This window comes from Girardinichthys multiradiatus, chromosome 7 (assembly GCF_021462225.1).
Source record: "Girardinichthys multiradiatus isolate DD_20200921_A chromosome 7, DD_fGirMul_XY1, whole genome shotgun sequence".
NCBI classification, from domain to species: Eukaryota; Metazoa; Chordata; class Actinopteri; order Cyprinodontiformes; family Goodeidae; genus Girardinichthys; species Girardinichthys multiradiatus.
Window position 1 is genome coordinate 23597105 of NC_061800.1, and position 27392 is coordinate 23624496.

The 27392-nt window shown below is 38.7% G+C and overlaps 1 protein-coding gene across 1 annotated transcript in view; it reads right to left on the reverse strand.

The window, feature by feature from the left end:
- Window positions 1–23713, reverse strand: part of LOC124871347 (vang-like protein 1) — a 32320-nt gene extending 8607 nt beyond the window's left edge. Inside the window, exons 1-5 of the mRNA XM_047370608.1 lie at window positions 23528–23713; window positions 16164–16406; window positions 13330–13501; window positions 2912–3340; window positions 158–333 (exon numbers count right to left, since the gene is read on the reverse strand). Coding sequence (XP_047226564.1) covers window positions 158–333; window positions 2912–3340; window positions 13330–13501; window positions 16164–16225 — 839 coding nt within the window. The 5' untranslated portion in view covers window positions 16226–16406; window positions 23528–23713. The remainder of the gene's footprint in view (window positions 1–157; window positions 334–2911; window positions 3341–13329; window positions 13502–16163; window positions 16407–23527) is intronic.
- Window positions 23714–27392: the final 3679 nt, after the last annotated feature.

A 27392-nucleotide genomic window follows, 5' to 3' on the forward strand; every position in this document is an offset into this window, starting at 1 on the left:
CTCATACTTCAGCAAGAAGAGTGTGGCAAATAGCCAGCATGTGTCTCAGTTCGGACTGCACTGAGAGGTCATATTCACAGAGGAAATTAGGCTGCAGAATCTAACCTCAGCGTAGGTCACCTTTCCATTTATAACATTAGCCTTTCTGAGCGTGTACCTTAGCTGGCCGATGTTGTAGTGGCGAGTCTCTCCGTCTGTGGAGCGGATGACGCACATGCTGTAGCAGGGCCGGAGATGGCGAAGCTCCAGCAGCACGACTGCCAGGTAGTGAACAAACAGCTGGGAGTCCACCAGAGACACGGCAAACTGCACAATACCATGGTAATCTTCATCCTGATTAAACCACACAAAAAGGTCCAATAAACCAAATGAAGTTGCTGCTTTCCTACGTTTTTGGGGCACAGATTGGAAAGTAGGCAAAAACAGAAATTACACACTTGAATCATTTTATTTCCATGCTTTGTGCTTGCCAGCTTGTTTAATGATATCCCAGTTTCACCATTAATTTAAAGTCCTGTGGTTAAACAAGAACACTATCCATAGCTGAACCATATAACTGAAGACCTCAGAATGATTTATTTCAGGATTCCTATCCCATCTCTCAGGAAGTGAAACATCAGGCTTGTAGCATAATCAGAACGTAAGTCAGGCTGCTGTCAGTTGGATTAACTTCAGGCATTCTTCAGTGCAAACAAAGTGTCTGCATATCGAAGCATAAGATTATTGCATATGTATTGTTGTGGAGTGTATTGGAAGCATTGCAATATTGCTTTTATATTAAGAGCTACTATTTACTAGTTATACACCAATAATGACGTACTGAGTTTGTGCCTTTTCTGGTTATATAGTTCTTTATTTTGATTTAAACATTATTGTACTGTGAAAAATTATTTGCCTCAACAGATTCCTTGTTTTGGTCTTTATTGTCACACTTAAATGTTTGTGGTCATCAAATAAACTCTAATATCATACTTAGACAACCTCAGTAAATATAAAAAGCTATTTTCAAATGAGGATTTCATTGAGTTGGGGAAAGAAACTATTCAAACCAACCTGGCCCTATGTGAAGTAGCCAAAAGACCTCCAAAAGTCACACATCTAAAGACATTCCAGAACAGATAGGTAACAAAGTCGTAAACATTTCTAAGGCTTTGGGACTGCAGTCAGCCACAGTAAAAGCCATTATCCACAGATGAAGAACCCAGAACAACATTTAAAAAGCACTGCAGACATAGTTAAGGCTGGGCAAATAAGGGATCCAAAGGGAGTTTCAGGCAAAACACATCACTGACCAAGAAGAGCACAAACAGGCTCTTCAGGCTGTCCTGTATTTGTCCATCACTGTGTGGTTTGGGTCATCCACAAAACAGGACAGGTCCAAACTGCAACGAACAATTAGGTCTCCAGAGAGGACAATCAGGACTGACCCTCCCTCCATCCAGGACTTGTACAAGTCTAGGGTCAGGAAAAGGGCAGCTAACATCTCTGCCAATCCCACACATCCTGGACACAAACTTTTTATAGACTTTTACCTGCAGGTCAGTGATACAGACCGCCATTTGCAAACATGTGGTGCCACAGAGACAGTTTCTTCCCCAGATTGTCTGATGAACACATTGAACACCTTACTGCCTGAGTAGTCAGCTACTCTGGTTTAAAACCAAATAAACATATTTTGCACTACCACAACCTGCCTTTCTTTTTTCTTTTTTTATATTCATTTAAAAAATGGCTCTACATACACACACATGGACGTATTGTTCATTTTAATTTTTATTTCAATTCTTCTATAGTACATACATCTAAACTTAATGTCTGTACACTGTGAGCACTTGAAACCAACGTCAAATTCCTTGTTTGTGCACACAATCTTGGTCAATAAAGCTGATTCTGTCACAGAACCTGGACAACCTGGTTTAATAACTGGAACCATAAACTCTGCTCTCTATCAAAAATCCTGAAGGAGAATGTCTGGCCATCAGTTCCTAACTTAAAGCTCAAGCACACTTAAGTTAGGCAGGAGGACCACGATAGAAAGCACACAAGCAAGTCACCTCTAAATGGCTGGACCAAGACTTGGCTTGAATTCAACTGTGATGCTGTGAAATTAACTAACTCTCCAGTGGTGGCGACTAATTCTGCAATAATTCTTGAAAGTTTTTTTTTTGAACTGCTCTAGTTATGTTTTTCATAAACTAACATTTTGCTGTGACAAAAAAACCCTGAAAAAAATATGTTGGGGAACAGATACATTTTTCCTGCACTGTATTTAATGAGAAATATCATCAATAATAAAAAATAATGCTGAATAATATTCACTGTTTTATTATAACAATACATTTCAGAGTCTATGCCAAGAAAACTCTCTCATGCCGATAAAGTTGCAGATACTGACTCGTAAGGTTTTTCTTCACACAGTAAATGTTATCTATGAATATGCTAATCTGCCCGTGCCAACATTTCTGCCTGCCAGCAGCTGACGCCCACCTTCCCTGTTTACCCCGTCTCTTACTACACTCAGCAGCATCCTCGCTCCCCAGGAGGTCCTGGCAGGCTACCATGGCAGGAGTACCGTAAAATTGTAAACCCCTCACCAGAAAGTTCTAGGGATTTCTGAAGTTTTTTTTCTCAAACACACAACATGTCTATGTTTCCATTTCTGAACCTACAGGGAGCAATCTGCAGTTTTAAAACGGAAATCCTCAGCCACTGTGGTCCACTATGATACGAGGGACCAGGATGCATATATGATTTTCCCTTATAAAACATGTAAAAAGGAACAGTACTCTACAATGTAACTATTTTTCTTGAAACCTCCTTGTTGTTTGAAAATTAAAAATATAAGTGAAGTGGTTGTGAATGCCATAAAACATGGAATTTAAGTACAATAACTACATTGACTGAAGCCCACCTGTGCATCTAGGATCCGGACCCCATAGAAAAGCCAATAAGACATGGTGAGCAGCAGTGTGAGAGTGGTGAGGAAGGCCCGATACACACAAACCCTTGGCAGGCCGGCCCGACTGGGCCTCAGAAACAAGGCCCAAACAGCAACTAGGAGGATGAGGATTTTGAAGGAGATTGAGAGGAAGAGGCCCTCGCACGCTGCGCCACACGCCTGCAGTCTGTCAGGCCACATTACTACCGGAAGAAGCAGGAAGACCAAGGGTGTGGCCAGCACCAGCAGACCAACACAGGAGCCCACAGCCAGGGGGAGATAACGTCGGAAGCCCTGGGTTCGATCTTGTATCTCTTTTCCCAGGCCAACCACTTCCTCCTGGGAGATGCTGAGCTCAGACGTCCCTGTAACAGCTGTGGTGGTTTCTCCCCAGTTATCATCCTGAAAGAAAAGTAGAAGCAAGAGAAACAAGGAAAGCTTTTTTTAAGCAAATGCAAAAACAGATGCAAGTGCACCTAATCTTTAAAACTGCTTCTTGCCAACCTTGTAACAACTGCCATCAAGTGCTTGCAATAACTGTTAATAAGTATTTTACATGGTGCGTAGGAGTTATGGCACATTCTTCTTTGCATAGAGTATTTTTTTCCTGTAGTATTTTAATCAGATATTACTCCAGACTTTAATAGGCCACTCTAAACCTTTTTTTTTTAGCCATTCATGGACTTGCTGGTCAGCAGTCGATCAATGGCTAATGGTAACTTTATTGTCCTCAATGGTTTGCAGCATGTCCACTCATCAAAAAACACAAGAACGCCCAAGTTTTATCAGTCAGCATCAACAAAGTGCAATAGTTCTGGCAACAACACATGTGATCTCCTTTTGTGAACAATGGCTCACACTGTAGCTAACTCGAGTCCAAAAGCTTTAGAAATGACTCTGAAAGCCTTTTCGAGGGTGACAGATTGTAATGACTGTTTCTCAATTGTTCTTGAATTGCTTTAGATTGGAGCAAGGTGGGTCACTTTCAGCCTACTTCATCTCGTCAGACAGGTTCTAATGTAAGCAATTTATTCTGCAGGTCTGGCAGTAAACATGCATGAGTGTGGATAGTCTTTGAAGCAAAAATATTTGGCTAGTTCTAAGTCAATTCATTGATTTAAAAGGTGGGCAATTCTATTTTCAGATAGTGCTAAGTTGGTTTGGTTTGATTTTTTCGTTTGAAAACAGCTTTTTGTATTTACTCAGGTTAGCTTGTCTGATATTAAAATTTGGTTGATAATCAGAAACATTGTCAGTCAGGGTTAAACACTTATGTCACAGCGCCGTATTGTGGGTGTAAGTGGATGTATCCCAGTTACCTTTTTAAAAGAAGACATTTTGTTCTTGGGCTGGCTCCAGATTGGATCAGCCCTGATCTCTGACCCAGCTAACCCTAACACTTAAGATTTGCATCATATTGCCTCCGGATGCATCTTTCAAAAGCAGTTAAGAAGGATTTTTACATGTAAAAATAATAAAAGTGCAGCCGTTATTTAGTCTTTGTGTGAAATATTCTGTCAGATAACATGGTAAATAAATCAGGATCTATCACTGCTGTAAAGTAGCCTGCATGTCTTAGAAGTTAGTGCTGTTTAAAACATAGGCTCTCGAAGGTGATTTTCAGTCATTATACTCTATTTTCCAGCAGTGAAAACCTACCCTTAAGCACATAATTGCTGTGTTCAGAGGAAATGGGTATTATTATATTATGCTTATGGTCGATTTGTTCTTTTGTTGGCAGAGGAATAATGATGAAATGCTAATTTCAGACAGTTCTGAAATAAGAAGCATATAAACACATTTACCAACCAAATTCGATTAAATTGAGGCATTGAGGCAACCTGACAGGATGGCATATAAGTGGAAACTACAGAATAACATAGGAGATGTGACAGAGCCTTTTAACCAGCCAGCACTTTGCCTAGTAGCTCTGTCAGGATTTAGAAACTAAGCTTTACACAACTGAGGTCAGACTGTTCATATAATTCCAACACTAAGATAAAAATATGCAAAAATAACCCAACTTTGAGTTTGTAATTATTAAAATGAAGTAAAAGGCTCCAGTGCACTTATGGACAGATGCCATTGCTCCTCACAAATGATCCAAAAGTGTTAAATATGACATATACTATTCTGTCTCTAAGTCAGCTGAAGTACAGCCTGCAGACAGTTATTAGTGGGAAACTAGAAGGCTCCTCACGAACCTCAATATTCAGTACTGCCATGTAGTGTTGCACAAGACATCACAATGTATTGTCATCACATTATCAGGGTCAGCTAAATTAAAACTGAACGAGCTGCTTGGAATGCAGCATTTGTTGGGTAATAGATAGAAAGTGTTCTGAACACACATTTTGCACGCCAATAAGATATTCTGCCTGATGGATTCTCACAGCAGTAAATTCATCCTCCGGACACAGATTACAATCTCCAAGAGGCTAAAGGTCATAAAGAGAACTGGAAGCACACAAAACAGAGAGCAATAAGGAAAAGATAGCCTTTATGATGGTTTCTATGTCTTTTAAACACACACACACACACACACACATAGAGCAATCTTGGTAGGTTAATTTGTGTTAATACAGTGTTTAATTGTACAACTGCTGCGATAGATGTTGCTTTATGCTTGTATAGCTAATTATTTTTAGCCTGGTTACTAAGCCCAAGAATCAACAAATCCCACTATGTTTTCAGTTCAGGGCTGGGGGATAGTGACTTAAAATATGCTTATGATATTTTTGTGCTATAGATAAAAATGACTATGAAATCATCTTAAAATCCATACCAGTTGCAGTTCTTCTTGGAAACAGCAGACAATAATATTATAATAATATAATATAATAATAATTATTATTGTATTATAATAATATTATAATAATATAATAATAAATATAATCATATTTATTGATGCTCTAAGGACAAATAATAGTTCAAAAAGCAAAAGTAACAATGTTGAAAAAAACCTAAGCAAATCAAAGTTCTTAATAAGATTATTATTTTTCCTACAGTGATAAATTAGATTCAATTCGATTCAATTCAGTTTATTTATATAGCGCCAATTCACAACACATGTTGTCTCAAGGCACTTCACAACAGTCAGGTTCATACATTCCAATTAATCCTAATCATTGAACAGTGCAGTCGGAGTTAGTTATTTATTCAAATTGGATAAAACGTTTTTCTATCTAAGGAAACCCAGCAGATTGCATCCAGTCAGTGACTTGCAGCATTCCCTCCTCCTGGATGAGCATGTAGAGACAGTGGACAGTCACTGGCGTTGACTTTGCAGCAATCCCTCATACTGAGCATGCATGTAGCGACAGTGGAGAGGAAAATCTCCCTTTTAACAGGAAGAAACCTCCAGCAGAACCAGGCTCAGTGTGAGCGGCCATCTGCCACGACTGACTGGGCGTTAGAGAGAACAGAGCAAAGACACAAAGAGAACAAAGAAGCATTGATCCAGGAGTCCTTTCTATGTGAAGAAAAAGTAAATGTTAATGGATGTAGCTCCTTTAGTCGTTTCACCTAGAAAGAAAGAACAGATAAACTCTGAGCCAGTTTTCAAGGTTAGAGTCTGAAAGAGAGCACATATAATTAGTTACAGTTAAGCTCAGTCAATCGCCATGTCTAGGAGAGAGACAGGGTTAAAAACTGAAAGACAGAGCTATGTGGATCATTGGTAGAGGGTGAGTATTAAGTTGTTGCCAGCAGAAGCTCGGATGATTCCCCTCTCCAGAAAGGTGTCACAGGTAGACACAGAGCCAGGCCAGGTGTAGCTTCTACGAAGATAATAGAGAGAACAAGGTTAAAAGCTGAAATAACAGCAAATAATGCAAAATTGGAGAGTAGTGTGAGAATGTAGCGAAGAGGGTGAAAGTGGTCATTATGTCCTCCAGCTGCCTAAGCCTATAGCAGCATAACTACAGAGATAGTTTCAGTTCAGATTATTTAGTTAAACAGAGCTTATTTACAACAATGTCGTCTCAAGGCACCCCACAAAGGGTCCCACTGATGGTCATTGTTATACTAAAAACCACAACGATTGAGATACCTCCCTCTGTCAGACTGATTATAACCATTGGAAAAGAGAAGGGGTCATACAGGTAGCAGAAATGGAGGGTGTGTTTGCACCTCAACCATAACTGAGGTTTAGGCTAAACCTGACTCCCCCTTACTCCAACCAACAGGGAGGGAGCCTTCCTCCCTCCCTAAACTAAACCACTCTAACTATAAGCTTTATCAAAAAGGAAAGTTTTAAGCCTAGCCTTAAAAGTAGACAAGGTGTCTGCCTCACGGACTAAAACTGGGAGCTGGTTCCACAGGAGAGGAGCCTGATAACTAAAGGATCTGCCTCCCATTCTACTTCTAGAGACTCTAGGAACCACCAGTAAACCTGCAGTCTGAGAACGAAGTGCTCTGTTAGGAACATATGGAACAATCAGATCTCTGATGTATAGATGATAACTGTTCATTCCTAACTAAAATCTGGTTCAAGTTCAATTTGATATTATTCTGCAATCCGAGTTCCGACATCTGAAGTAAATCTAAAGCACCATAACACAGATGCTGGTCATTTTTGTACCTTTGTTGTTTTGGTGATTTAATGCCCAGTGGTTAAAGTCTGAAAAAGGGTTATGTGGTGCAAGATGTTTTGAACCGATCATGTATCAATCAGTGCCTGCCAGTGGAATATTTTGTGCTTGTTTTAACAATAAATTATTTGAAGTAATTTTATACATTTTATTCAAAATCCACTTTAAGGAAATGTGATTCTATGACTCTTCAATAATATATACCATCAGAAGGTTGGAGTTATTTTAGATTGATCAGGGGATGTTATCTGTTGCATTTTACACAAACTAAGGGATCAAAACACGGATCGGAACCAAAATAAACTCAAATAAGGTTTTTAGAAAATAATTTAGCATTTGATTAAATTATACGTGATATTTGAACATTTTCTAGCCTTTTTAACTTCATGATTCATAAAAATATCTACCTTCAAAGAAATGCAATACAATGATTGAAGTACACGAGTACATAATGTAAGTAGGAAGTGGCAAAAGGCAGTATGTATATATTAAATGAGTGTATGAATTGGCAAAGAAGCAAAATGACCTTCAGTCATAGCTAATCATGATTAGTCTGGTCACTGAACACAACAATCAGCCAATCTCACTTGCTTTCCAACTTGCAACTGGAACTATGAGAAGTTCTGAGACCTGACGTCTGAGGTAATACAGTGTGCCATAACATGATGTGTATGTCTTTTTTTGTTGTTGTGGCAAAGCTGTCATAAATATCTTTAGATACTAAAAGTTTTTTTTTTTTTTTGCAACGCTGTGTTCCTTCTTGTAGCTCACACTGGAGTTTCTATTGTGTTTTTTGCAACCTTAAAACCTTAAGAACAGTTGCACTACACAGCATCAGCTAGGTGTTTTAGAAACTGTCGCTATTTCATAATAAAATGACACAAAGAAGCTGAGTTGTTTCAGGCTGATTGGCAACATTCCTTAGAATAAGAAATAAAAAAAAACATCCTTATATCTTACATACCTACACAACAGATTTTCTGCACATCTGCAAACAGCACATGCTTTGTGCTATTTAGAGTTTCTGATGTACTTTTGGTTCGCCTCATACATTTTAAGGCTTTAAAAATCTGGCTTTAGTAATTCAACATGACAGGATAAGATGTACAGGAAAGTCCACACAGCAGCACAACTCAGAAAGCAAAAACACACAGAAAAATATGCATGAATACACACACACACACACGCACACACACGCACACACACACACACACACACACACACACACACACACACACACACACACACACACACACACACAAACTATGAATAACAACAACAAAGGCTGCAGATTAACATGTCCATCACTACAAATTACCGTCCCTTTTTCTGTCTGAATAGTATGGCCTTTTTAAGCATAACTATTTCCATCAATGACACAAAGACAGGAAAAATAAATGAGTAAGATGTACATTTTTTTGTTAATTCAGGAAGCTAATTATTGTCCCCAAGAGTGCTGCTGTGTTGTGCCAACTACAATATTCACAGGAGCAGCAGCTGCAGAGACACGGATGGATGAGGGCTGGGAAAAATGACAAACCAAACAGAAGAGCCTTCATATCTTCACACACGTGTGCACTCAGACATACACCAAAGCACATCAAGCATCACACAGTACCGGAGACGGCTGAGGCGCTACTGGAAAACTAGGCTACAGACGGTCACATTAACGCTTATCTGTCCGGAGGGTGCTCATACCACTGCACGCTGGGTCATATCAGGCCATAAAGTGGTTTAAATTAACAGTTACAGATTAATAAAGAATTGTTGTTATTTTTATAAACTAAGGTTTTAAATTACAATTGCAGAAAGACACAAAATTAACAGATTCTGTCCTCCACTGCAGTTAGCAGCCAATTAACTCAGCCTCGCTGGAGGAGGGGATGCCAACTGAAGCCAGAAGATAAATGAGCATGGAAAAAAGAAACAGAGGGAAGGGAAGTCGGAGAGGGGGATGGCAATCGGTAAGGTGCAATTCAAGTGGAGAGAAAGAGAGAAGGAACAGTTGAGGAGGTGGGGGTACAGACGTATTTCATCCTGTATGTGTCTTTAAGGCTAATGAATAAAACAGCTTTCAGCCAAACACTCCTGGTGTACCATCAGCTTCTGTTAAGGTTCTGTTTAGTTTCTATCAAGCTTTTTTTTTAGTTTCTTTTTCAAATCAATCTCTTTCCAGTGGGACCCCATCTTTACAATAGCATCATAAACAAGTGATATTCTTCTGTATGAGGAAGCCAAACTAACATGTAACCTGGATACATGGATGTGGAAAAGCCCTTTTAAATGTCTGAGCCTTTTCCAAAATCATAAAATATTCCTCAGATTAAAAAAGCATATTCAAACCCATACATTACCACAAAGTCAAAATCAGTTAACTGTCTGTTAAAGCCTGATGTTAATCAGATGTAATCTTTACTGTGCCTGCAAAAGTATTGACATCCCATTGAGTCTTTCACATTTTCTCATATTACAGCAACACGTGAACAGTATTTTATTGTAATGATTTTAATTTAGAGTATACAGGATAGAACAACACAACATAGCACATAACTTTGAAGTGGAAGGAAAACGATTCTTTGTGTTCAAAACATTTGAGAAAATAAAATCTGAAAAGTGTGGAGTATTCCGGCCTTTTTACTCCCTTGCAGCTAATTGCCTTCAGGAGTACCCCAAATAGAACGAAGTCCACCTGAGTATAATTTCACCTCACAATAACTATAGCTGTCCTGTGAAGGCCTCAGAGGTTTGTTAGAGAACATTAGTGAACAAACAGCAAGGTAAAGTTGTGGAGAAGTTCAAAGCAGAGTTAGGTTATAAAACTGTACCTCAAGCTTTGAATGTCTCAGTGAGGACTGTTCAATCCATCATCTAAAAATGGAAAGTGTATGGCACAACTGCAAACCTTCCAAGACATGGCTGTCCAAATAAACTGGCAGGCAGGGCAAGGAGAAGCAACCAAGAGGTCCTTAGAAACTCTGAAGGAGTTGCAGAGATCCACAGCTCAGGTGGGAGAATTTGTTGACAAGACAGCCATTAGGTGTGCACTCCACCATTTTGGACTTTATTGAAGGGGTGCAAAAATAAAACAGTTGTTGAAAGAAAGCCAAAAGAAGTCCCATTAAATGTTTACAATGATCCATGTAGGGACACATTTAGAAGATGGTCTGATGAGAAAAAAACTGAACTGTTTGAGCAAACTACTAGATGCCATTTGAGGCCAAAAACAGAAACTGCATATTTCCCTGAACACACAATCCAAACAGTGAAATATGGCAGTTGTAGTATTATGCTGAGGGGATGCTTTTCTTCAACAATGATAGTTAAACTGGATGAAGAGAAGCTGGGTAAGGCTAAATACAGTGCATTCCTGGAGGAAAACTTGCTAGAGGCTCCAAAAGACTTAAGACTGGCGCGATGCTCACCTTCCAGTAGGACGATGACCTAAAACATGCAGCTAGAATTAGTGAACGGTTGAAATCAAAGCATATTCATGTGTTAAAATGGCCCAGCCAAATTTCAGACCTAAATCCAAATGAGAATTTATGGCAGGACTTAATTTATGTTTACAGACACTCTGCAGCTAATATGAACGAGGTTGAGCCATTTTGCAAACAAGAATAGGCAATAATTTCAATCTCTAGGAAGGCAAGGTTGGTAGAAACATACCCCAACAGACTTGCTGTATCGACGCCTTTGGATTATATACAAACGCAGACCATACTTGATTTGTGTTTGTTAAAAATTATGCACAACTCTGGGCTGTGTTGATTGAACATAAAATCACAGTGAAATAGTCTTGGTGTTTCTGATACAAAACCAAATGATAAAGTAAGAGGTGAGAGAAAGTCACAACTGCAGATTGTTTCCTGGCAGGATTTTCAGATCTGGCAGAGATTGAATATGGATGATCGGCCCAGTTCCACCCTTAACAAAGGACAGCAACACTGTACAAATACTCTGCCAACTGCAAACCACAACGGCTCAGCCCTGCGCTGGTCCGGATGTCGTGCTACATGTTGCTTGTTTGTGTTGGATATGGTTCAGTGCCACAGAGTCTGAGTGCTTTTATTTAAATTACTGCTTTCCTTTTATTGTGTAGGGATGTATATTTTTTTTTACATCAAATTACAAGTTGTTCATGTCTATAGGTTGTGAGTAGTTATCTGGACACCCACTCAGGCAAAAAGCTAAAGAGACGAGTGGTCAGACGCTACAAGAGTAACATATGCTTTGGTATTGCTTGAGTCAACAGTGCGAGGAAACTGAAGCTGCTTCCTCCTGGCACAAAGTCTCTCACAAAGCGGCGTGGACAGGCTCAGCAGCAGCCTCTCTATGACTCACACACACATGCACACACAAACTCTGCTCTAAGAGCATATCCCTATGTTGTGCATGTAATAAACACAGAGGATTATTCATATCAGTTTTCCCCAAAGTGGTATTTGGCAGGAAACTAAGGCTAATCACAGCCTCTCTCCACTGGAGACCAGTTTGTATTTCATAAGCTCCATCAGCCAACGTTTGCTGTTCCAGAAAGCCCAGAACAGAGTGGACATGGGTGATGGTGACGGGGGTGGAGATAGAGATACCAATGAAAGTGCTGCTGCTGCTGTGCCATTTGAACACATTTTTCTGGTGGGCAAGACGCAGCACAATGGCTGATCACCTTACACCACTGACAAAGGATACGAGCCGCAAGCGGACAATCACATGTCAGTAGGGAATGTGTGGAATGTCACTATGGTGCCAGAAGGGCACACAGAGCAGAAACGGCGCAATAGGTCAGATCTCTAAAGAAATATCAAAAAGCGTGACTGAACAGAAACTTTGAGAAAGTGTAACTGCTTGTGAATGAATTAAACAGTTCTCTAACGTACAAATTAACAGAACATCCAAAATAAGAGAAGGCTTTCCTTTTTTTAACTCATTCCAAGTAGGTCAGAGACAATGTGAAGGCTGCCCAAGGCAAAGTTCTCTATAAAGAGAGACTCTGTTTCTCTTTCCCCACATATTTTCCTCTTTCTGCTACTCCTTCAGCTTTAGTGCACAACAGTTAGGCATTTTGGAAAACACCTGTAGCTTAAAATTTAAAAACAACGGACCGCCATCTTACAGTGGGGGGTGTCACAGTGAGAATAAAGCCAAAGGAAGTCATTATGCAGGAACAGAGAGAGAGGCTGTTTCCAGTTTTTGTTCTAACTGCATGGTGCACAGCAGCCACACTAAGCCTATTATCTAATTCTATTCCAAAAAGCATTTCTGAACAATTTTTTACACCATGATCTTGATATTTAAAGCATCTGCAGTCTCCCAAAAGAGCATCATTAGAGGTTTATTTTCTCTATTTGAAATTAAAAGCTAACTTTCATCAAATGCTCCAGCCTCACCGAATGACTTCTCCTGGTTTCATTATTTCCATTTCAGCGCCATCCCACACAGCGTCGACAGCATGCACAGTGCAATCCAGCACCGACTACAAATCCATCCATGCCTCCAAGAGTGATGCTAATCCGCTGACCTATTTGATCTTGTGTGGCCATTCTTATTTTATGTAAGTCAGTGGGCAGCCAGCTGTGTTGGGAGCATGAGTTTATGGGGTCAGTATACAAACTTCATACGAGGATTACCGGATTTGTTCTAAAAATAATGTGATTATCACAGAGGCAATTTCAGAGTGCAAGTCTCAAAAACACAAAAAAAAACTGCCACTCCTTTGTTGTACCTGACTTTTTGTTACTTCTCTTTAGTTTCATCTGACTGCATCGTATACAATGACGGAAGTGGAATATGAACAATTACCTGGGCTTCATCTCCAGGATCTGCTGCTGCTGAAGGTTCTCCAGGCAGCGGCTCTTCGTTGTGAATCGGGGAGTCCTGGGATGGCGTGTCGGGCGGGTTGATGACGACCGATCTCTCAGAGCGACTGCTGTCTTTGCTACTGCCGCATTTGTATCTTTCGCGGCTTCGATCTCTAAAAAAACAGGTGGAGGAACAAAAACAACAGAGACAATGAAGAATGCTACAGTAGTAATGATAAACGTACACACTTGGAATAAAAGTTATAGGTGGAATGGTGTGGACCTTATTTTTATGGTTTAAGGTTCTCCTAATGCAATGTCCAAATGTATAAATGAAAACCCACAGAATCCAGGTTTTGTTCAGGGCAGAGGAAAAAACGGTTTAGGTAGTGATCTTTCATCTGATCTAGTAACCAAAAAATAAAAACAGTGCCTCTATAATAAAACTATTTTTCCCCTGAAAACTTTAGGCTTAGACAAATGTCTTTTGTAGGTTAATGAATATGTTGGGTCTGATTTTAGGACTAATAAGCCCGTTTTCCACTGGCTAGGTTTGGCCCTAGTCGACTCCACTCGGCTTGTTTTGAGAGTGTTTCCATTACTGTTTTTTCCCTACCGGTACCTAGTTTTTTGGTCCCTGCTCCTGAGCAAGTCCAACCAGGACTGAGTAGGGACAACATGTGACGTGAACAGACGGCTGTTCACTGTATGGTGAGGTTTGATTGGGACCAGGAGAAATGAGAAGGTTTTGCCTGAGATGCAGGGAAAAGTTAATAAAACTCAAGAGTAACTACAGTAATATTAAGGATCACAATGGCCAGAGTGGGTCAAACCGAGATATAATTTTTCTATTTACAAATCATAAACCACACCTGAAGGCTGAAAGAAAAGAAAAAGGACATATTGGCTCTCTGAATTACACGCAGGTCGGGGGCGCTGTATTTAATAACATACTAAACCGGCTGATCACACATAAAATCAGATGTTCAGATGCACAAATATTTCCCTCAAAACACACAAAACAAAACCACCGTGAAACAGCGTGCTTGGTTAGGAAATTTATTGATGGTCCTTAAGTGAACCAGAGTCTGCATGAGGAGGGAAGAGGCAGAGAGCGGCTGCCTGTAATCAGACTGTCTGCATCGGATCAAACGGGAGGAAGACCTTGTGGAGCTTCCAATATCCAACCTAAAACTAACTTCACCCTGATCAGAAGTACAAGGTTTAGCGTTTCTTCTCCTTGTTATTGTCAAAGAAAAACAAAAACGTAATAATAAAGGCCAAAATTGTAACTTTTTCGGGCAAACTCTGCAGCATTACTAGTCCAGACAGCCTCTCCGCTTCTCCTGCCACTCACATCAGCACCTCTGAGCTTTATTTTAAGTTCTGGCTGGGTTGTGGTCCATTTAATTATCCCAGGGGATCATTTTATACATGAAAATCATATATAAGACATTCATGCATATACAATTAAGTATTTAGTTTATTTATGTTTTTATTTTCTATTTATTTATTATTTATTTTTTATTGTTTCACGCAGATTAGACAACGTCACACAGAAATGTTAATAGCAGCACAGCGCGCTACACTGACGGCTGGAGGCGGGGCTTCAGCCGAAATAGCTGTCAGTGAGTCAGTGGAAACAACATGTACCGTACCGCGTAGAGTGGGACAGAGTGGAGCGGTGCCTAAAACGACCCAGTGGAAAATAGGCAATAGAGACATCAAAACAAGCTAAGTTATGCAGAAATTCATGATGAGGAATGTACACTATTTCCTTTCATTTCACAGATGAGAAACAGTATTTACAATATATAAACAACACAAATATTGGGGATGCAAACAGAAATTGGTCACTGGATTTGTAGAAGACAATATTTATATATATATATATATATATATATATAATATATATGGGTTACTCTATAGTAACTCTATATATACTCTATCTATGCACCTAGCATAGAGTTACTCATGCTAGGTGCACTAATAAAATGTGCTAAAGACAGCTTAAAACAACTCTAATCATTTTTTTCTCTTTTAAAACAACTGTAAAACTCTATTTTAGTTTGGCTCAGCTTTCACACACATAGTTGGCCGGTTACTTTAAGGTTTTGAAACTTTATGCTTTCAAAAGCGGTAACAATTTCCATCATACCATTCCTGTGGTTTAAAGTACCTTTAATAGGATGCCTGTGAAAGTGCTGGAACGAGTAAAGGTTTTGGTTTTACAACTTTATGGAGCATAGAGTAACGCAAGACAGTCCCTCCTCCAGCTGCTACTGCACACTGCTGGATAGCCCACTGAAACAAGGTTACTCACAAGAGAGACAAATTTGGATATTTAGAAATGTTTCTTTTAATGACGATTCTAGAAAAGTTATGGTGCTGCAATTAGCATGCCTGTAAAAATGATTGCTATGTCATTAATAAATATTTCTCATTTATGAAAGAGAAGCTGAGACAAAAATGCATTAAGAATAAAGAAAAACCTACATTAACAATCATTGACTTTAGGAGTAAAAATAATAAGGATAAAAAAAAATAATCTTTATTTATTAGCAAAATGAGTGAACTGCTGAAATAAGTTTGGACCACTCAGTTGGGGCAACCCTAATCCTTCAACCTTGTCCATATCAATCTGCAGCTTAGTTTGTATCTAATTCAGTCTCTCGTCTCATTTACTGGGCAACAAGTGAAACCACAAACTAGTAAATAAGCTACAGCACAGGTAGGGGGGGTGATCAAGCAAAGGAAAGTCATGCTAGATGGCAGAAAAAGTTCCGGCAGAGAAGCTGATGGTCAGATGGAGAAGCCAACAGGCAGGAAACATACCCATGCCGGTTTGATCTCCCCGAGCGACTGGAGTAGCCAGAGTGGGTTGACTCAGTGTCCATCCCAGCAGAGTTCAGAGCCAGCAATTAGGTAGGAGGACGAGGAGCGACTTGTGGTGTGACAGTAAATGTGAGTTTGCTGCAAGGCTGAGGCGGAAGATGAGGTATGGGCTTTTTTAGAGACAGGCTTCAGGAATCCGCGACGACTGACAGCTATCCCAAAGAGCTCAAATGCCTCATGAACCTGGGAGACAAACAGAGTATAGTCTGAGGGTCACATCAAAACCTGCTTTCAGCATTTGACAAATATAGTGAAGATACAGTTTTGCTTTGTTTTATGGTTAAAATATTAGCAACTGTGCAACACGTTGCAGTAAATTAATTTAACCAAATATTTCTTTACCCTGATAAACCTTTTTGTTTTTGGGGTATGTGTATTTTATTGGTAATATAGTGAGAGTTTGTTCTTTTCAGTTTCCACACTCAGCTCAGAATGATTTACAAGACAAACTTTATGTGGAAAGACCAAGTAAAAGGGAGACCTAAAAACATACACTTACTCCACAACAAAGTCACAGCTATAAACAGTCAAGATGTCTTTTTTAAAGCTCATTTACTAAGCCAAAATGAATAAATGTTGCTCTCAGCAAATACTTTTTAGAGAAAACTAAACAAAAAAAGCATCTCAGAATAGACAAGTATTCACATCCATTCAAGTTTTTCAGTTTTTTGTGATGTTACAACCCTAAACTTAAATGTATTTTATTAAGATCTTATGTGATAGATTAACACACAGTTTTGCATAATAATAAAGTGGGAGGAGAATAATACAGGGTTTTTCAGATTACAGCTGCATGTTTTTTGGGGTAGGTCTACATCGGATTATTACAAAAATTAATTGCTAATTTCACTCTTTACAAACTGGCTCAAGCACAATTAGATTGCTACGGCGAACATCCCTGAACATCAATTTTCAGATCTTGCCACAGATTCTTAGTTGGACTTTAACTGGGCCATTCTAATAAATGAATATGCTTGGACTTGTTCCATTGTAGCTCTGGCTGTATGGTGAGGTTTGTTATACTGCTGGAGGGTGAACCTCAGTCTGAATTTGTTTGCCTCCAACACGTGTTCCTCCAGGGATGTTGCAGCCATTACCATGTTTCCTAGGGATCATGTATTCAGCATGATGTGGAGTGCTAGTTTTCTTCTACACAAAGTATGCTGCATGTAGGCTACTGTGTTCCCCTACATGACTGATAATCAAGACTTATCACACTTTCTTTCAAAAAAGGTGTTCTTATTACCACTTTTTAATATCGACCAGATTTGTGGAGTCCATAACATATTGTCCCACCTGAGGTGTGGATCTCTGTAGCTTCTTCACACGTATAGGCCTCTTGGCTTTTCTCCGATTAATGAGCTCCATGCTTGGCCCGTCACTTTAGGTGGATGACCATGTTTTTGTTCGATGGATTAAATCGTTCCCCGTGACATAATAGCTTGGAATATTGTCTTATAAAAAACCCCGCTTTAAACTTTACTACACCTTTATCCTGAACAGATTTTTTGTTGCACTGGATTTAATTTAGGGGTCTCCAAATTAGCCATGTAAAAATGCATGCCACAATTTTTTGATTATTATTTGTAAACATTGGTAACCGTGCATCATTTTCTTTCCACTTTATCATGTTGCACTACTTTGTTGGTCTAACATATAAACCCCAAAGAAAATACATAAATGTCTGTGGTTGAAAAGTGACTAAATGTAGAAATGTTCTTGGGGTGTGAACACTTTTGCAAGGCAATCTAAATATAGATTATATATTTTTGTTTGGAAACAGAAAAGCTAGACTAGATATTGTGCATTTAGTGCATTTACTTTCAATCAATAGAATAACTTATGAAATATCATCATTTACATATATTTTCTTTTTAGATAGTTATTGCAAAAACTAATAAAACATTCTTTATCTTTCATTTTTATTTAATTTTCTTAAATTCAATTATTCTTTCCAGCAATATTAGGTTTCAGATCTCTTTAAAGGCTTTTCCACATGCCCAGGAACAGATATCCTCAGGTCTGTATTTAATTATTCTAGCCTGGAACACTGGAATTGCTTTTAAAATATTGAGACTAAAACAACCACTAGAAATAATAATAATAATAATAATAAAAAAGTCAGACGTGTGTAAATTTATTTTCAAATTCCCCGCTGGTTGTTAAAACATTTTTTTTACAAACCGCAAATGTCTTGTACCTCTCAAACCAAATTAATTATGGAAAATTCTGTACGAAATCAAATATTAAAGCATGTTTTTCTACTTAACATGCATACAAAATTATCTAAAAACTGGGACTGCATCTGGCACCCTCCTGGCCCTGAATGGGTGCAGTGTGATGCACCCAGTAGGCTGCCTTACTGCCTCACCATGCATGACCATTCATTTAGACCTCAATCTACACCCTGTCTGTCTCTCAGCTGTTGCCCTGACAACCAGCCGCCAGCACCCATCCCCAGTATCATCGCTTTCTAATAACTGGAATTATTCTGCACATCATTTACAGGCTATTTGTTGTGTCTCGAGCCAATGATGCATGCCTTATCTAAATTAGCGCTTACAACACAGCAGGATGAGATCGTTGCGGTGGAAAGAAATCAGTTATTGGAGGCAGCTTATTTCTGCAAAGATCTGTGCTTTTTGCTTAAAAATAATTAAGAGGAAACTCCTCTAAATGTTTATTTGTTTGTGAAAATTTGCATTTAGGAATTATCCCACTGGGCAAAACAACTAACCTAAAGATTTTTATTTTTTTTTCAAATTAGTAATGTAATTTTTATCATCCAGCCAAACACTTCTTTCTTTGTGTTCTGTGGTCATTTATAATCCAAAAGCAGGGTGAACAGTGTTAGAGCTGCATATGCTTTAACATGTAAATCATGGGGTCACAACCTTATGAAGAGGCCACAAATTTTAACCACAAAATCTCAAATCAAATTTTCCACTGACATCTGCAGCATCCTCTGTTGCCTTGTCAACACACAAGGCTGAAGGGCCCATCTAAGGGGCAACAATCAATCTCCCCTGCAGAGAGGAAATTTATGTGATATATATGTGTGTGTGTGTGTGTGTGTGTGTGTGTGCGCATTAAAGCGGGGGGTGGCAGAGGGACAGAACCCAAACAGCAAACAATAGTCCTTCAACCCATCTAGAACCCATATGGTTAAATGAATAAGCCTGAATCAAAGCTGTTAACCCCCTGAGTGCTGAACTCTGAGCGCGTGGCCGCTGTATGTGGGGCAAGTGGATACCGCCGAAAAGCCCACTCATGCACGAGACGATCATGAGGAGGCATGTGAACCAGGCCATGTGGAAGAATTGAAGCCACAGGCTAAGAAAAACTATCAATTACAAATCAAGAATAACTATGAAACATGCATGAACTAAAGAAATATGCATAATGTAAGCATACTTCTTCTAACTGACCCTAAATAAAATATTAAATAATAGGGCCCTAAATGATAGCTCATTTATGATGGTATCCTGTATAGAAAATATATTCTGAAGCAAACTCTAGTTGCATCAGTGCACAATGTTCTGCTTGGCTGCGCTGAGGGAGTCACAAGGGCAGAAACTGACACTAATGTAAAACAAACATTCATTAATGTGTTTGTTTAATGGAAGGAGCCTGCTGCACAGTAGGAACTAATATAATAATACATGGGCAAGACGAAAGGATGCTACTGGGATCATTTTTGCCTCTTATCCTAAGAAGACCAAAAGCAGACCTTACTCTTGATGCATCAGGAGAGCTGCAGTAGACCATTAATATAATTTTTGTATCCTGCAAATGTAAGATTTTATCCACAAAGGATGACCTGTGAAACAGAAAATGATTTCATCAAAGTATCCAGTGCAGTCTTGGCACCCGAAATGGCTCGTATCAGGCTTGGTGCTCCTGCAGAAGTCATGCCGAAGCCTGGTTACCATAGCATCTGTGCCCTCCCTCTCACACCCATTAGCCATTGTGCCTCCCTTCCTTCATGCACACCCTGCTCTGGTGGTATTACTATGCCATAATCTGCCCGATGCAGTGCCTGACTACTTCATGAATCCAAAGCAGTCAACAAATTAATCCCCAATCTACAAATGACACAATTCATACAATCTCTGCCTAGTCTATTAGATTTCAATACAATTTCAGTGTTATTTTGGAGAAAAATGCTGCAAAAATATAGAAGAAAGACATTCCACTGAGCTTGTTAAATCAAATAAATTAAATACAGGCTGACACACTCTCTGTGTATATGTGCGGGGGTGTGACATTGGTATTTATTGTGAATACAGTCTTCAATCCCTCTGTGGACTTCAGCTAACCCAGAGAAACACCTGTTCATTAACAGATTTAACTCCCGCTGGAATGCAAACACATAAATTACAGTATTGCTTTTTTACATTTGTCACGTTGCAGCCACAAACGTCAGTGTTTTTCATTAAGATTTTAAGTTGTAGAATGACATATAGCAGAGGATAATTGCAAAAGGGAAGGAAATGATAGATGGTTTGTAAATTTCATTTACAAATAACTGTGGCATGAATTTTTCTTGAGCCTCCTTGAGTCTTCGCGTTGAAACAGCCTTTGCTGCAATTACATGTTTTTGGAGTACATGCATCTACCAGCTTCACATCTATAGAGACCGATATATTTGATTAATGCTTGCAAATTGTCTTGAGCAAACACAGATTGAGAATCTGTTAATATCTATTTTCAACTTTTGCCAAATAATCTCCATTTGATTGAGGTCTTCGCCCCTCTAAAATATAAAGATACTAAAGAAACCCTGCGATGGACTGGCGACCTGTCCAGGGTGTACCCCGCCTCTCGCCCATAGACTGCTGGAGATAGGCACCAGCTACCCCGTGACCCACTATGGAATAAGCGGTAGAAAATGACTGACTGACTGACTAAAGAAACCATTCCATTGTAGCTTTGGTTGTACAATTAGGGACTTTGTCCTGCTGAAAGGTGAACCTCCACCCCAGTCTCAAGTCTTTTGAAGTCTCTAACAGGTTTTCTTCCATCCATCTTCCCACCTACTCTGACCAGCTTTCCTGTCCTTGCTGAAGAAAAATGACCCCACAGCATGATGCTGCCAACTGGCGACCTGTCCAGGGTGTACCCAGCCTCTCACCCAATGACAGCTGGAGATAGGAACCAGCTCCCCCTTGACGCTGGACGGACAAGTGGGTCAAGACAATGGATGGATGGATGGAATGACAGACAGACAGACAGACAGACAGACAGACAGAGATAGATAGATAGATAGATAGATAGATAGATAGATAGATAGATAGATAGATAGATAGATAGATAGATAGATAGATAGATAGATAGATAGATAGATAGATAGATAGATAGATAGATAGATAGATAGATAGATAGATAGATAGATAGATAGATAGACATAGACAGACCACATAAGTGGCCTCATCTAACCAGATCACCTTCTTCCAGATGTTTTCTGTGTCCCCTTTATGGCTTGTAGCAAACTTCAAACAGCACTTCTTGTGGCTTTCTTCTTGATACTTTTCTATGAAGGAAGATTTGTGGTGTGCATGTTTAATAGTTGTCAGTATTGTCCTACCTTTTCTATAGTTCCCATAGGCCTCTTTCGGCTTCTCAGATTAATGCGCTCCATGCTTGGCATGTAAGTTTTGGTGGAAGGCAATGTCTTGCGTTTTCGGATGCTGGATTAAACAGTGCCCTATATGATGTTAAAGCTTGAGATATTGTTTTATTATCACGCGCTGCTGTCAAGTTTTCCAGAAATGTATATCTGCTCTGTTCCTTGGCGTTCATGATGATATTTGTTCCTTAGTGTTCTCTAACAAACCTCTGAGGCCTTTATTGAACAGTTGGATTTTCAATGATAAATTATACACAGGTGGACTCAATTTACCAATCAGGTGAAGGCAATTAATTGCAGAAGATTTTATTTAGGAGTATCGGAGAAAAAAGTCCAAATTAACTCCACATTTTCACATTTTTATATGTACAAATTGTGTAAAACGTGTATTATTTTGCCTCCACTTCACAATGTAATACTATGTGTACATAAATTCCCCCCAAAATACACTGAAATTTGTGGTTTTAATGTGACGACACGTAGACTTCAGGACGTATGAATACTTTTGCAACACACTTTAAATAATAAAAGTCAAACAGCTCTTTTTTTGTTATTCTAAGTCCATATTACGAGTTTCAAAGTAAATAGCATCCACCGTTGCACTTTTTACTCCATCAGGTTGCAGAAATATTTCTTAGATAGGTGCAAAAAGCAAATCCGTGACCTCCGATTGACTCCTGGCTTACCTCACTTTGCTCACTCACCCTCCTTCACAAACACGCCCACAGAGTACAAGGAGAAAGTTAAGATCTGACACATTTCTCAGGAATGCAAACTTCAGGCACCTCTGATCCGGTCATGTGGAAAAAGGTAAACGTACAGTAGGAGGATAGAGCAGGACAACCGATTGTCGAAAAGGGAATGTCTATTTCCAGCCCTGCTGTAAGTGCTTTTAAATTTTTTGTACACTGTAAAGAATCTTGCATCACACCATCCAAACTTTAGCCTAAAGGTAGTGCTGTTTCTTCTTACATCCTGTCCAGCCAGTCAGAAACCATGGCTTTCAAGAGAACAAAGGCAAAGCAACCACTTTCTTTTGATCTCTCCTTGCAGGAGCTAATATGACTCATCTAATCAGGACTTCCCCAGCCCTCACAGTGTCCACACTCTCCTATCAGCACTGCTCAATAAGAAATAACTGTAGCTCTCTTTGCACAGCATCACTCCATAAGAGACAGCGTCAAGAGAAGCTGTTTCAGACACACAGTAGCACCTCATCCAGCTGTGCAGCCCTGCAGACAGATGCAGATGATGGCGATGCCCTGCGGAGGCTAACTCGTCTCCAAACAGCCTGTGTTTCACAGGCGCTGGCAGAGAGGAGGGTGTAGCCGATCTGTTTTACAGCTGCAGCATCAGTCCCAACCTGAACCCCCATTCAGTGGCCTATAGGATGCGCAATCACCTCAGATTCGTCACTCGTTATTGATGTGTTTTATTAGAGGACTGCTCCGATAAAACGCATAAATAGGCTACACTTAAAATAAAAACAGATGAGGACGCAGCTAAAAAAAAAAAAAGAAAGCTTCATCCTTCACGTCGCTACGACAGCAGTTAAGTTAATTCCTATGAGGTTGTGTGTCTCCAGCTTTTTTTTTTTTTTTTTTTTGTAAATACAGCCTCCACCCCGGTCCCAGTGTCATAAACACAACATTTGGATAAACATTCATTTACCTACCTTTGACTCAAAAATGCCTCATATTCCAGAATGCGCGTCTCAATGTCAGTCAGTAAATATGCTGCTGCTGTTGCTGCTGCTTTGAGGCGCGTCTGTCTGAGCCGAGAGAAGCAGCTACTTCATACGAGCCTGGCCATTGTAGTGAGCAGGACCAGAGAGGCAGGCAGAATGAATGTACAACGCTCTCAAATGCACCATAATGAGATTCATTTTACCGGAGGCCACAAGGGGGCGTCCTTTATGACGCGAGGAACCTCCATGAAATAAGAACACTGAAAAAGGCATTTAAAAAGCGTCCAGTCAACCCAAAATATGTTTAACCATTGTCAGTTCACCTTGATGGTTGGAGGAGAAAATATTGTAGTTCAGTTGCTGGACGTAAAGTTATATGTGGGCGCAAAATCTAAAAATGCATGTAAATAAAAACCATAATTTACAGTTATATGGACAAATTTCTACTTCTATAGAAATAACAAGATGGGGTTCTCAATTAAAAAAAATATTATTGAAAGGTAAATTTATTTACATATTTTAATGACAAATAAATAAGATATGATATTTAGATTAGTTATGGATGAATTTAATGTTTTTTTTTTTTTTTAAATCTGTTACTTTTGATGACTATGGCATACAGCTAATAAAAACACAAACTGCAGTGTCTCAGAAGATTTAAATATTATGATAAACCAATGAAAAGGGTTTTTAAGGAAGAAATAGTCCACAGAAAAAAATGTGCTGTACAGTGTGTGTTGTCAACACTTGGTTGAGGCTCCATGTGCATCATTTTACTGCATTAATGCAGTGTGCTGCTAAGGAAGCTTTCAACATGTCTGCATAAATTGCTCTAATATTTCTTGGCAGACACCTGCGATAATTTTGGACTTCAAACACAATGGAACAACACCGGCAAATTACATAGTTCCCCAAGACATTACTTACTTGCAAATATTTACAGTTGACTTTAAACAACCTAAATTCAGTGCCTCTCAGCTCATTCTCTAGGCCCTGGGACCTTGATTTACACATGAAATTCAAAAGTTACTTTGCCGAAAAATGACCCTGGACAACTAAACAAGAGTCTTAGGTAAGATACATCTTACAGTGTCCTAGCTTTAGTAGTGGCTTAGCAGTTGGACAACTGTCAGGTCAGCAGTTTTCACTATGATTATATGGGAAAAAAGCATGGACATAACAGCATTTTTTAATTAAATCATTAATTAAAATTCTTCATATGGAAATTTCTACTTTCCTGAGAAACTGAACTTAGGATTTTCATTAGTGGTAAACCATAATCATGAAAATTAACAGAAAAACAAACTTGAAATACATCACTCTTCATGTGTGGTTCCAAGTGAAAAATAAGTTTCACTTTTTTAAATTTAGTTACTGAAATAAAAAATCTAATCCACAATATTCTAATTTATAAAGAAGCATCCGTATTCTACTAAGGGACAGGATAACAGTTTGTAAGTACTAAAATATATAGAAAAATTGTAAACAAAGTATTTTAGTCTGTGTATGTCTTTTGGATTTCTTATTAAACATTATATTTTCTAATAGTAGAACAAGAAAATCCAAAACATTTCTAAAAAAACTGAGTGTCTACATGTGATCAGGGGAAATGTAGAGATAAAAATAATAAACAGTATTAAAAATAGGCCAAATGGTAAGAAAAAGAAAAAAAAAACATTTCGACAATATTTTTATTAAAAACTTAAAATGATAGACTAAATGTTTAAGAGGCATCTTGTAATTGTTCTCAACTCCAGGAGAGGGCAGTGTTGCTTTCTAGAAAAACGTGGTTCACATCGTGTTTACAAAACTGTGTGAGGAAGTATTTTACTTTTACACATAGATTGTTCAGAATCACATTCAGTATACTTCTATTTTCTCTACAATATAGCCATGTTTAATCCTTTTCAAATGAAAGCAATAGAAGTGAAACATACTCTCCACAATCTCCTCAATGGTATTCACAGACCTGCAGATCTTATGGAGTGTGCATAGGCCAGTGTGTGGTGTGTGTAATGTGCAGTTTATAGACAAAGGGCTGTCACTTTTGCTGCTGGAGTGGACGTGAACAATCCCTCTAGGCCCCCTGGGTCACATTACAGCATAAGATTCACATAAAAGCGTGATTGGAGGATTACAGAAGGCTTTGTTATAATGGAGAAGAGGAGAAACAGCTCACATTTTCAGCTTTTACAGTTGTTAGGAGGTCACAGTCTTAGATGTTAACAAAGGTTAAGATAAAATCCATAAACGGTGCATTTTATTTTGAGACTAAATATACTTATGTTAATGAACAAGGGCAGTGTTTTGATTTAAAATGCTTATTTTTTCAGTGTTTGGGTTTAACTCTCCTGTTGTGCAGCTTTCAGACTTAATTCAAATAAAATATCCTTGAATTAATGTAAGTTAATTCGTGGTTCTAAAATTTTGATGGTCATAACATTACAGTACATTGCAAAAAGTATTTAAACCCTTTGATCCTTTTCACATTCTGTTGTGTCAAAATCGAAAACTTCAACGATTTTTATTGGGTTTTAATGTGATTGACCAGTACAAAGTACAGCATATTTGTGAAGTAGAAGGAAAAGATACATGGGTTTCAAAATTTATTTTCAAATAAAAATCTGAAAAGTGTGGTGTGCTTTTGCTTTCATCCCCTTTAACTCTGATATCCCTAAATACAATGTAGTGCAAACACCTGGCTCTTTAAGTCACCTAAAAGGTAGCTAGAGTTCACCTGTGTTTAATTTAATATCTATTTTAGTCTGCATGCAAAGCGCCATTAGAGGAGAGAAAATAAAAATGCACATGATCCTTCAAGCAAAACACATCTCACACATCTCTCAGAAGATAATAGAAAAATGTGAAAAGAATATTAGTTTTTTGAGAAACATAATCTCAGATTTCTATTTGAAAAAGGGCATGTATTTATTTTTTGCATAATTTGCTTCTTTGTCATCACAGCTTTTTTATTTATTTTTTATTTTTTTTTATTTTAGCTCCCTCTACATATTCGGTGTTGAATATGGAAGTCAGGACTCTGGCTGGGCTACTCTGAAATGTTAATATTACTTCCAGTGAGAAGAAACATGTTGGTAAAAAAAATATTACTCTAAATCTAAATCCTGTACTGGTTCTGTTAGATCTCAGTGCTGCATTTGATACAGTCGATCACAATATTCTCTTAGAAAGGCTGGAATATGCTGTAGGGATCAGGGGAACAGCGCTAGGCTGGTTTAAATCTTATTTGTCTGACAGATTCCAGTTTGTTCATGTAAATGATAAATCATCTTTAAACTCCAGGGTTAATTGTGGAGTACCACAGGGTTCAGTACTTGGGCCAATTCTCTTTACTATATATATGCTTCCAAAAGGTAAAATTATCAGGCAGCATAGAATAAATTTTCACTGTTACGCTGATGATACTCAGCTTTACTTATCCATGAATCCTGATGAGCCCAACCAGTTAGATAGACTACAAGCATGTCTTGAAGACATAAAAACTTGGATGACTTTAAATGTTCTGCTTCTAAATTCAGACAAGACAGAAGTTGTCGTCTTTAAAAAAGAAACTGCTTAGTCAATCACTTAACCTGGATGGCATTAAATTGACCTCCGATAATAAAATAAAAAACCTTAGTGTTATTTTTGACCAGGACATGTCATTTAAATCCCATATTAAACAGGTTTCTAGGATTTCCTTCTTTCACCTCCGGAACATTGCCAAAATTAGAAATATCCTATCTAGGAGTGACGCTGACAAACTAGTCCATGCATTTGTTACTTCAAGGCTGGACTATTGTAATTTGTTACTATCAGGATGTCCACAAAATGCAGTTAAAACCCTTCAGCT